The sequence below is a fragment of the Furipterus horrens genome, unplaced genomic scaffold (genome assembly GCF_987537825.1).
Source record: "Furipterus horrens unplaced genomic scaffold, mFurHor1.1.pri manual_scaffold_10, whole genome shotgun sequence".
NCBI classification, from domain to species: Eukaryota; Metazoa; Chordata; class Mammalia; order Chiroptera; family Furipteridae; genus Furipterus; species Furipterus horrens.
This window is the reverse complement of record NW_028327180.1, coordinates 71,573,376-71,586,406: the sequence shown is the minus strand read 5'-3', so window position 1 is coordinate 71,586,406 and position 13,031 is coordinate 71,573,376. Positions and strand designations below refer to the sequence as shown.

The window sequence follows — 13,031 nt, the reverse complement described above, 5'->3', positions numbered from 1 at the left end:
ATCGCTCAGGGTCCCCCTGCTCAGTGTCCTGGGCAGGGGCACTTCTCTTGTTAGTATTTGTATTTCTTTTCCCATTCCAGTTTTTAAAAATAGTTTTCATATGTAAAGAATTCTCCTCTCTTGTGTTGATGAGAACAACTCTACCTTTTTTCAAGACAGCTCCTTGCTTCTTGTAAACAAAACTCTACTGTATTGCTAGCCACACTGAGATCTTTTGTTTGGAACTATGATTATTTTTAAGGTGCTCCTTAGGAATCTGTTTTTGGTTCAGATTTGGAATATGGTTAATTTTTTTAAAAAAATTAACATTTTAAGATAATTATAAATTCACATGCAGTTGTAAGAAATAATATAGAGAAATCCTGCGGTTCTCTGCCCACCTTCCTCCAATAGTAACATCTTGCCGGCTGTAATGCAAGGTCACAACCAGGATACTGATACAGCTGAGAAGCAGAACAGATTCATCACCACGAGGATCCATCGTGGTGGCCTTTTATGTCTACACTCACCCGCCTCAGCCCCATTTGTAACACCTGGCAATGCTCTCCATTTTTGTAATTTTGTCATTTCAAGATTATTATATAAATGAAATCATATACTGTGTAATCTTTTTGGTTTGGCTTTTTTTCAATCAGCATAGTTCCCTTCAGATTTGTATCAACAGTTTTGTTTTGTTTTTTTTAAATTGCTGACATTCATGTACAGGTTTTTATATGAACATTAATTTGTTTCAATAGGATAAATACCCAAGGATACAGTTCCTGGGTCGTTTGGTGATAAGGTTAATTTTTGAAAAATTCTAATGTAAGGAAGAATTAAGAGTTTAACAAGTATCAGTTGTCAGTCTTTCTATTTCTGATCAGAGCTGCAAACATTTATGGAGCATCTGCTCTCTGAAGCAGATTGTCAAATGCTAGAGATGAAACTTTAGCAAGAGTCATTCCTTGTCTGCCTAGCGTCCAGTGGGAGGGAGATGTGCATGCATATGGAAGCTGTAACGTAAATGTGATCCAGCTGCCTGATAAGAGCTGGATCTGTGTAAGTACCACATGCTAACCGACTGTGCCACTGGAGCTCCAAGAGCTGCATCTGGAAGATTGAGTAATGAAGGCGAGAATAGAAGAATAATTCAGATTCAGGAAGTATGAGCAATGGCATGGGGGCAGAAGTCAGGGCATATGGTGGCTATAGCAGAGAGTACTGATTTCATTTTTGTTTTAATATTTGCAAGTACTCAAGACTGGGACAGGAAAGTAAAAACTGCAAAGCTGAGATGGCCCCAGTTGCTGAAGAACTTGAATACTGTGCTAAGGAGTTTGGTGTTTTTTTCTCTGTAGGAAGTAAGATGTTATTAAAAGTTTTTAAGTAGTGGAACTGTGTGTGTTAAGACTATTACACACAAAAGTGTCAAAAGGCAATTAGAATACTTTAAAGGAAAAATAAAAGACCTTTGTTTGCTCACATAACTGGTAAGTCCAAGATGGTAGAAGGGTGTGGTGGCAACAGTGACATCTTTACACTTTCCCACTCATTTCTCTGGCTTTTCATTATCCATGACCTCTGCTTGTCTTGGTATTGGCTGTATTCTTCGTTGGAATGTTCCAAATAGTCCAGTCTCAGCAGTCCTTGGAGCTTGAAGCTTGCACCATTGAGAAGAGAGTGTCTTTCTTGACAGATTTGGCAGAAGGTCCCAAGGTAGACTTTGATTAATCAGTATGGTGCCATTCACATGATTCATTTTGCAATCTCTGGCCAATCACATGACCTACAGCAGATGGATCCAGATGGCCTGGATCCTGTGCCTCTCTCTAGTGATCCTGAGCTATCTCTGTGAGGGCGGCAGAGGGGTGGGGGCGAGGGAGTTAGTCTATAGAACCTTGTGAACTGAGCAGCACTGTTAACAGAATGATGGAGGAGTGCTTTCCTGGGTGATAACAGAGTTGTTAACCAGATCAGATGCTAGTTTGAAGAGGATAACACTGGCATCAATGTGGAGCATGTATTTGATCATGAAAGATATGACAAAAGAAGACAGTTGCAACAGATTAGGCAGAGCATGTCCTATCAAGGGCTGAACCAAATAGCTGCTCTGAGGTCAGGCAAAAAGGACAGGCTCAAAATGGAGAGAATTAGCAGGATTTTGCAACCAACTGGATATGGACAGGGGAGCAGAGGGGGCTGAAAGGTTTCAAAGATGACAGATTTTTCTGTAAGGCAACACTAATGAAAAGAAATGTGACATTTTAGATGGGTCTGCTAATCTAAAAGAGAAGCACCTTAGCTTAGTTGTGCTAAGCAAAGACTGGTATGAAAAGATCTTAATTTTATCACTTTTCTTTGTGGCCCTCGAACAAGATGTTTGTCCTGTTTTCTTCCTCACTTTTCCTAGGGACACACAAAATAATCATGAACATCTGAGAAACGTCATGAAAAACTAATAACTAGCAGCTGAAAGTCACAAGGCCAGCTGCCTCTGCCAGGAGGTCATTGCAGGAGGTCATTCTAGTCTTAGAATCCAAACCGAGGTTCAACCAGAACTGAGAAATGAACACAGTGCAAGATTTAATCAAAAGTAGAATACAAAAATAATACTGAATGTAAATTATAACTGAAAAATAAAATAAAAAAAAAAACAGGTAGAGAATGGTATCTGTGATGCTCACTGCCAGTTACATTCAACAGTGTGGATCTTAAAATGGAGGAATCACACGTTAGTTCAGGGAGACTCCAGACCTGAAGGCCAAGCCCCATCCCCCTTCCCTTTTGTGAAATGTTCTCATTGTCATATGTTCTTGTCACTGGTACTAGAATGGGTTAGCCAAGAGTATAAAATAAATATGGCTCCTCTACTCTCAGACTTCTCCCTGCTATGGCTGGACCAGGTGTGAACTATTCATTCACTGTTCCTTTATTCTGTAGTTACTGGATGCCTGATTACATGCCAGGCACTGTAAGAGTTGGATTATTTGTCAGAATCTCTCAAAAGTGGAATAGTGTATTTTTATTTTTTATTTTTTAAATTTAATATTTATTGTGTTTTTTCCATTACCATTTAGTCCCCTTACACCCCACTCCCCCCAGGATTCACCACACTGTTGTCCATGTCCATGAGTCCTTTTTCCTCTTCGCTCAACCCCTCCACCCCCTAACCCCCCAACCCAACCAATTTGCTGTCATCTGCTCTCCATCTATGAGTCTGTCTCTGTTTTGCTTGCTCAGTTTGTTCATTAGATTCCACGTATTAGTGAAGTCATATGGTGTTTGTCTTTCTCTGCCTGGCTTATTTCACTTAGCATAATGTTCTCCAGGTCCATCCATACTATTGAAAAAGGTAAAATTTTCTCTTTTATTACAGCCAAGTAGAATTGCAATGTGTAAATGTCCCATAGTTGTTTTATCTGCTCATCTACTGATTGACACTAGGGCTGCTTCCATATCTTGGCGATTGTAAATAATGCTGCAATGGAAATAGGGGTGCTTAGTGTTCCTTCAAATTAGTATTTTGGGTTCCTTTAGATATCTTCCTATAAGTGGGATTGCTAGGACAACAGGCAGATTCATTTTTAAATTTTTGAGGTATCTCCATACTGCTTTCCACAGTGGCTGCACCAGTCTGCGTTCCCACTGGCAGTGCAAAAGGGTTCCCCTTTCTCCACATGCTCACCAGCACTTGTTTTTTGTTGATTTATTGATGATAGCCATTCTGAGAGGTTTGAGAAGATATCTCATTGTGGTTTGAATTTGCATTTCTCATTAGTGACATTGAGCATCTTTTCATATGTCTGTTGGCCATCTGTATGTCCTCTTTGAAAAAGTGTCTCTTCAGGTCCTTTGCCCATTTTTTAATTGGGTTGTTTTTTTTTTTTTTTTGGTGTTGAGTTTTTAAGTTCTTTATAAATTTTGGATATTAACCCTTTATCAGTTGTATTGGCGAGTATGTTCTCCCATTCTGCGTGTTGTCTTTTTATATTGTTGATGATTTCCTTTGCTGTGCAAAACTTTTTAGTTTGATTTAGTCCCATCTTTTTATTTTTTCTTTTGTTTCCTTTGCCTGGGGAGACTTATCTGATAAAAAATTTCTATGAGTAATGTCTGAGATTTTGCTGCTTATGTTTTCTTCTAGGATTTTTATGGTTTTGGATCTAATATTTAAGTCTTTGATTTATTTTGAATTTATTCTTGTGTGTGGTGTAAGAAGGTGGTTTCATTTTTCTGCATGTATCTGTCCAGTTTTCCCAACACTGTTTATTGAATAAACTCTCTTTAGCCCATTGTATGTGCTTGCTTCCTCTGTCAAATATTAATTGACTATAAAGGTGTAGATTTATTTCTGGGCTCTCTATTCTGTTCCATTGATCTATGTGTCTGTTTTTATGCCAGTACCAGGCTGTTTTGATTACTGTGGCCTTGTAGTATAGTTTGATATCAGGTAGTGTGATTCCTTCAACTTCGTTCTTTCTCAGGATCACTGTTGCTATGTGGGGCCTTTTGTGGTTCCATATACATTTTAAAAATATTTGTTCTAGTTCTGTGAAATACGTCATTGGAATATTGATAGGAATTGCACTGAATCTATAGATTGCTTTGGGTAGTATGGACATGTTAATGATGTTAATTCTTCCTATCCATGAACACAGTATATGCTTCCACTTATTTGTGTCTTCTTCAATTTCTTTCTCAGTGTCTTATAAGTTTCTAATTACAGGTCTTTTACATCCTTGGTTAGGTTTATTCCTAGGTATTTTATTCGTTTTGAAGCAATTGTGAATGGGATTGTTTTCTTAATTTCCCTTTCTGTTAGTTCTTTTATTGGACATCAAAATGCAACTGATTTATGGCTGTTAATTTTGTATCCTGCTACTTTGCTGAATTCATTTATCAGATCTGGTAGTTTATTGGTGAAATCTTTGGGGTTCTCTATGTACAGTATCATGCCATCTGCAAAGAAAGACAGTTGTATTTCTTCCTTTCGAATTTGGACTCCTTTTATTTATTCGTCTTGTCTGATTGCTGTGGCCAGGACTTCAAGTACTATGTTGAGTAAGAGATGAAAGCGGATGTTCCTGTTTTGTCCCTGATCTTAAGGGGAACACTTGTAGTTTTCGTCTGTTGAGTATGATGCTGGCAGTGGGTTTGTCATATATGACTTTCATTATGTTTAGGTATGTTCCCTCTGATCCCACTTTGCTGAGAGTTTTGATCATAAATGGTTGCTGGATTTTATCAGAAGCTTTTTATGCATCTATTGATATGATCATGTGGTTTTTACCCTTCATTTTGATTATGTTGGTGAATGACATTTATTGATTTGTGAATGTTGTACCAACCTTGCATTCTTGGAATAAATCCCACTTGATCATGGTGTATGATCTTTTTGATGCATTGCTGTATTTGGTTTTCTAGTATTTTGCTGAGGATTTTAGCATGAACTAAGGGGGATTGCTGGAGAGAAGGAGGTACCATGCGGAGGGGGCAAAAGGGAAAAATTGGGATAAGTGTAATAGCGTAATCAATAAAAATACTTTGAAAACTTTTTAATATTTATATGCATATGTAGTTATTTCCTTTAGGTTTATTTATGATGTTGACTTGCTGGGTCAAGGTTTGTACATGTTTTCAAGGCCCTTCATTGATATTCTCAAATTTACCATCAGCAAAGTCTGAGGAGAGTATCCTGTACCTCATATTCTTGCTATCTTTATTACTTTTTTGCATATAAATCATAAATATACTTTAAACAAATCTTGTTTTTATTTAAATTTGCACTTCTGTAAATCTAAGTGAGTTTGGACATGTTTCCTATTTCTTGCTGAGTTATATTTCTTCTTTTGTGAATTGCCTGTTTGTGTTCTTGCCTATTTTTCCATTGGTGTAGTCATCTTTGGATTGTAAGACCTGTTTAGATATGGAGGCTATGTTACACACACACACACACACATACATATACATTTTTTTTTCAGATTATCATTTATCTTGAATTTTATTGATGGTACTTTTGTTTTTGTTTTGTCTTATGAATATTTTATATTTTTATAAGTCAATCTTTTTCCTAGATGGATTATATGTTAAAAGACCTTCCCTGTTTTAGGATTGCAAAACTTTTTTGCTTTCCTTAAAATCCATTTGGAATTTATTCATTGAAAATGGGTACTAATTCTCCTTTCCTCAAATACTTATTCGATTGACCAATAACCGTATAGTAAGACATTTCCCCCCTTTTCACTATTTTTATTTTTTAAATATTTATTTAGTTTTAGAGAGAGGGGAAGGGAGGGAGAAAGAGAGGGAGGGAAGCATCAGTGTGAGAGAAACACATTGATCAGTTGCTTCTTGCACGTGCCCCAGCTGGGGACAAACCCGCAACCTGGGCATGTGCCCTGACCAGGGGTCGAACCAGCAAACTTTCGCTTCGGTGACCTTTGGCTTTGAGGGTGGATGCCCAACCAACTGAGCCACACACGTCAGGACTCTTTTCATTACTTTTAAATATTACCATATAGTCATTCTTTGTACACATTGGGGTCTGATGGAGTTTTTACGTATATTTTTATAGAGAAAAACAAACTTTTTTTTGTTATCACACAATCCTCAATTTAAAAAATACATTATTGTCGCTTTTCACATTTTTAATGTTTGTTTTTCTTCTGATTCTTTGCATTTTGGCAACAATTATCAAACTTGTGCCCCATGTCCATGTCATTCATTTAAATTTGTCTTGGTTGGATTTTTTTAATTTACTGTTTATAATGCAAATTTTAATTTTATAAGTGAATTTGCATTGTGTTTACTAACTCTACTTACTTAGCTGTTTTCATTTCTCCCTTTCAGCTCTTGCCTTTATTTCAGTCTGTTATTTTTTTTATTTAATGTATTATTTCACAGCATCAGTATTTTTCTGAATTTTATTTATAGTACAGAACAGGTGCTTTCTGAGAAAAATTTTAGAGTGCTTTTGTCTCCTATTTTATGCCAACAAGTATTTTGTCAGTTTTAAAAAATCTTCTGTTTAATCAAACCTAAACATGAAGAAGTTTATAAATCTTTGTGGTTAAATTCACCATGGATAGATTGTCCCTGTTCTTCTGCTGTTTTCTGGAATACTGTTAGAACCAGCCTCTTAGGAAATTGGATGGCCATTGTACATGATTCCGTCCAACTTTCTGGCATTCTTAAATGGTTCATTTAGTGTGGTCCTATACACCTGAATAGATTTCACCTTGTTCTAATATTTGGTCATGGTTCTGGGAGAAGTGGAGTTTGTTCCTGGTTGATCAGAAGTATGCTGAAGTTCTCTTGTCACTCTCACGTTTCTTTTAGGACTGTCCCCCTCCTGAATTCACTTACCTCGATATAGAGAAACACCCTCCACTTCTGTCCCCAGACTAGTTTCACTGCCTGCATTGTAATCTCAAGACGATTCTGGACATTCCAGAAAGCGGCTGGGGTGGGCTGGGTGGGGGCAATGCAGTCTGGCACCCCTCTCCAGAGTAGCTTGGACTATGCTTTAGGGTGGGCAGAGGGTCCTGGCCTATCTCATTGTTCCCCAGTGGGGCCACTCTCATACTTAAACACAGTGGTACAACCTCTGAGGGGCAGGCGAGCAATATATTTCAAAATGTGAAGTGTACACATTCTTTGACCCAGAAATTCCACTTTGGGCATTTTTTCTACAGGTGAGACATGTAAAAATAGCACTGTTTATCACAGCCAAACCAGGGAGCAACCTTAATTTCAATGAGTGGGACAGTTAACTATGATGTAGTGAAGTACTATGAGGTAGATATAATTGTGTGCTGATATGGAACTATTTCTTAAGATATTGTTCAGTGAAAACTGCAATGCACAAAATGACATTGATAACATTCTTCTGTTTGTGTTTTTAAAAGCTGTATTCATACTTTGTGTATACATACACTGTTAGAGATAGCATACACACACAAAACTGATAATAGCAGTTGCCTCTAACATAGGAAAGGCTTAGCTTTTAATGTATATCTGTTTGTTTTGATTCAATACTTCTTTTACCATGTACATATATTACCCTCTTTGTTAATGAAAAAACAACTTTAATTTGCCTTATAATGTGTTATTAGGATATGTAGGAGCACATAGGTGACTTTCCTAATAATTTCCTTCAGAAGGTCCCTAGTGTATTTGTCAGTAACATAACAGTGGACTAGACAAATCTTGGGACTCATCCAGAGTGATAGTTCTGAGACTACCTCCCCTTGTAAACACTGCTTCCCATTTATGTCTCCTGTTTTTCCAAATTCGTGTGGGAGTTGGTTAAGGAGGAGTACACTCATTTTTCTTTACCTGCACGGTGCCCTTCTGTTTGTTGGGCTGCTCCTCTGGCTTAGGTTAGTTTTACTAAGGAATGCAATGGCCAAGTGACACGGTGGGGAGAAAAGTACTGAGTTCTGAAGAAAATTTTACATTCTGTCTCTGCATCTTGTCCAGATGCTTCCAGGAAGCTTCTTTCTGTAGGTGAGTGGAGCATCCGTAGGCAGGTGTGGAAATCGGCAGTGCTTTCTGGGAATGAGGTAGCTTGGGAGGCTGTCTTCAATTTGGTTTGGGTATTAAATGAATTAAAATGGATGTGGTCAAGTTATGAGCCTTGCCTCATCAGTGCTATAAAAAGCCCTTCAGCCAGGCTGTAATTTGACTCTCCTCTCTGTGATGTTACACAATATTCTTATGCTTACCGAGCCCTAATAAGTGGAAGCTAATCATTAGTTTGCTAAGTGTGGTTCATGGAACAGTTCACAACTCCCAGACCTGCCAACTGCTGCTTGTTTAGTGTCATGTTCACCCTTCTTGGGTAGAAGTTGGTTTGTTCCTCAAAAAAATGTACAGTAACATTTGTCTCACATCCAGGAACCATGTAGTGTGGCAGCTCTCCATGTGCTTGGTCATGGGGAGCGGAAGAGGTCGTACTAAGCAAAGTGTATGGTACATACACTTACGCAGAAGGGACCGTTAAGGACGTGTTAGATGACAAAGCAAGAAAAGAATGAAAGCTGCAGAGGTTTTGGATACTTGAAAAAAATCACACTTTGTTCACTTTTCAGAAGTTTACTGTGACAGAACTCTGTGGAGTCTACCGTTGCTTGGATCCTAGAAATAAATTCATACCCTTTGGGTCGTTGTTTGTTTCTTGTGACATGACAGATTTCATTATTGCCCAGAGACACCTGCAAACACATAGATGTGCTGCCTTTAGGAGCCAAACAGTTTAGAGCTGGGGCCCTTTCTTCTTCCGTGTTCCAGTATGTGTCAGGGGAGCATACTGTGAGCAGTAGGTACCAGCTGGATTTGTGCCTTCACCTGGGGATTAGAGCCTAAATCCTTAAGCCGTTCGTGACTGTTTGGCCTCCTCCTACTAGGATGCAAGTGAGTGCTTTCCCAGTGCCCACTTGTGACTCATTCCCCTTTCCAGCTGGAAGGCTGTTGGCCCTTTCTTCTTAGAGACTGTCCAGAAAGAGACAGTCCAGTGCCACTCTCTATTTGCCTACTGTATCATTTAGATCTCTTTGGCTTATAAAAACAAAACAAAACACACACACATGCACATATGCACACGCACACACGCATACACACAAACAAAAACAGAAAACCTGACCTCCAATGGTTTAAGGAAAAAGGGCATTTATTGGCTCACATGATTAAAAGGCATCAGATACAAGGGCTCAAATCATGTCATCAAGACCCACTTTTTGTGCTTCTCTCATCTCTGGTTTTGTCTGTCACACTCCCTCTCAAGCTGTATGTGTTGGCACTTGGAGCAGCCTTCCAGGTGCAATCCCTGGAGGAAATAGCAGATAGCCTTTCCTCTGTCTCCTAGAAAAGCTGTGAAATTCACTCTGATTCGACTGACTTCGGTCTTGGGCCACCCCAGAACCAGTCCAGGGGTCCAGAGAGAAGCTGTGCTTTGATTGGTTTGTCCTGAATCTCATTCCCCACCCCTGAAAGGCTGGAGCCTCCCGGGAGCACTTGGAGCAGGTGTGAGGAAAGGGTAGCAGCCCAACTGAAAATGAGGTGCTGTGCCGAAAAAAAAGGGAGTGGAAGACAGGAGGCAAATCACTAGTCTTCAGTATGCGGAAGCTGGATTCTCCCTCCAGTGCACAGGAAGTCCCCACTTCACACCACCTTGCCAGCAGTAAGGTGGGGTGCTCCTGGTTTGTGGAGCAGGTCACATTCCCCAACCTCTGCCTCTTTCTTAGCTGTCTGTGTGCAGCTCAGGAAGAGTACAAGAATTATCTTTTTAAAAATAGTACACACTTTAAAATACACTTATTTGTTTAAAAGTCCACGTAAGAGACAAAAGACACAATCAGTAGCCAATATAATTGTGGTTGCTCTCACTGCATTTCTTGGCCTAAAGCAATTTTTAAAAATATATAAAAGTAATGGAATCAGGTCATGGTTTAGAAAATATAACAACCATAATTCTACCAGTATTAGGTAGGAATTTCAAGTTTAAAAGTAGCTTAACTCAAAAAGAAGTGGTGGGATTTACAGGTGGTTGTTACATCCACAGTTAAAGGCACACAAATCTAATTGAAAACCAAAACAAAACAGACACATTTGTTTCAGACTCAGCCTGTGGATTAGGTACTAGTGTTCTTCCTACCCTTGGGTTAAAGATCAGAAAGCATGAGCCCACAGTCAAAAACCCCGTCCACCACATCACGCTTCGAACTCTGGCTTTTTTATTGCCTTTTTCTTAAAAGATGAGCAGATAATCAGATACCCGAGGAACCTTAATGTAAAAGACAAAAACTAAAAACCACACAAAAATGGACAACCTGAAGAAACATAAAACATCAAAAAGAAAACTACCATTAATATCCTTAGAGAGATAAGACAAGATGTTGCATCCTTGAAGCATGAGCAAGATGCTATTATAAATGGGCATTAAACAAACAAACAAACAAGAACTCTTACAAATGTAAAAAAATGTTTAGCAGCTATAAGATTAATGCTGTGGAGGTGAGAAAATCTCCTGTAAAGCCCATGTGAATACCCCACCTCTGATTTCCCCACTGCTAATGCTCTCTCAAAGTCCGTATTTTGGGATGTTCAACAGGGGAGAAGTTTAGAGATAACAGCAGAAAACAAATTCAGAACTTCTCAGCAATTTCCGGCTATCAAAAAATAAAAAATAAATAAAATAACGGAGTCAAGTCATAGTTTAGAAAACATAAAAACCATAATTCTACCACTCTGACCCAACCACTATTTTAATTTTATAGTTTTTCCTTTCAGCTTTTCTTCATGTGAATTTCTCACAGGCTTTTAAATCTTGATTTTCTTTTTTGCTACATGATTTTTAAATTACCTGATAATCTAGGCATTCTTTCATATTGCTTGATAGCCATTGTTATCCTGTAAGAGCAACCTAATATTCCATTAAAGATCTACCATAATTAACTCAATCATTTTGTATTATTGGACACTTAGGTTGTCTCTTTTTGAATGTTCCTCTGCTAGTGTGTGTGAAATATTTTGATGGTATGTAACTTTTCTCATGCTTTACTTCCTCAGGATGGGTTATGTAAAGTGGGATTACCAGTCTAAAGAGTACACATAAACATTTTCATGACTCTTGATACCTATTAACAAATTGCTTTTCAAAACTGCTGCATTTATTTCTCCTACCTCCAGCAGATTATGAGAGGATCAGTTTCACTGCATTCTTGCAGCAATAGACATTTGGATTTTTAAACATTTTCCAATTTAAGAGGAAAAAAATAGGTGTCATTTGTTTTAATTTGGATTTCTTTGGTTAATAGTGAGGCTGAATGCTTTAATGTGTGCTTTTTCTGTTAGCTGTGTTTTCTGCTCTGTTTCATACATTGTCTTTTCTTCATTTTAGACCCCAAAACAGCTTCTGAAACAGAAATGGATATCTGTGCGGAATGGGAGATCAAGACCATCACTAGTGCTTTGAAGACCTACCTAAGGTAGGGACTTTCCATTAGTGGGCAGAGTGCCAGCGTGTTATCAGGCAGTCAGGAAGAAAGCAGTTTTATTTTCAGCCTCCAGAGAGCTGTTTGAGATGTGGAAACAGCGTATGTGTGGGTGCAGTTAGCTCAGCTGGTCAATCCGATTGTAAATCATCCATAGTTGATGGGTTGCCATTGTGCAGTGGTGCCATGAGTGATTTAGGGAGCTTTGTTCTTTATGGGAAGTGACTATGACAATTAACCTTTAACAGAACCTAAAATATACTATTTCCTGAAATCCCTGAATACTCTATTAAGAAAACAAGGAATCACATCCCATTCTGTTGAAGATGCATGATCATATACCCTACGCATTTTGATAGATTTGTGCATTGCAGATTGAATATATTGCTGACATTGATCCTTAGAAATGAGAACTTAATGGATCTCCTTTTAGATTCCTTCAGCTTAGGTTGGAAAATACCACTTTATTGGGGAAGAGACTATTTTCTTGTGATAATATATGTGATATTATTGCTACTTCCCTACACCTCCCTCAGTTATTAAGGAAGTGGGTAATTGTTTAGCTGCCCACATCTCAATTTCAGGAATAGATTGAAATTTATGCTGGACTTGAAAGGTGGGCATATTATAATTAATTCTTTACTGTAGTTCTAACACAGGAAGGTAGGGGTCTAGTCTTAAAGAGGAGAACTGTCATCATAGGTCACATAAGCATTTGTACAGGTTTTGTGACAATTCCCTTGGCTCAAAAGCAAAGTAGGAAAGCCACAAGAAAGGAACTGGTGATGCAAGTCTTATTGGCTATTGGGGAATTGATGAAAGGAGCTTGAAGTCAAGAAGAAGATGTAATGCACGTGATGACAAGAGTTAATTAGGGGGTTCTATAAGAATAAAATAAAACCTGAGCCAAGAATAATGTATAGCCTGTGGAGGAGCTTAGTATTTGGACTATCAGAAAAACCTCAAGTTTGCAGTTTAACATAGTCATTAAATATGCATACATCTAATACTTCTTTTATAGTTTACAAAAAACCATGTTGTACAGGCTTGCATTTAGCA

At 38.3% G+C, this 13,031-nt stretch overlaps 1 protein-coding gene across 4 annotated transcripts in view; it reads left to right on the top strand.

Annotated features, from left to right (window-relative positions):
- Positions 1-13,031, top strand: part of ARHGAP26 (Rho GTPase activating protein 26) — a 485,784-nt gene that overhangs the window by 241,682 nt on the left and 231,071 nt on the right. For all 4 annotated transcript variants that reach the window (XM_090288083.1, XM_090288084.1, XM_090288082.1 and 1 more), the window contains exon 15: positions 11,879-11,966. In XM_090288083.1, coding sequence (XP_090144209.1) covers positions 11,879-11,966 — 88 coding nt within the window. The remainder of the gene's footprint in view (positions 1-11,878; positions 11,967-13,031) is intronic.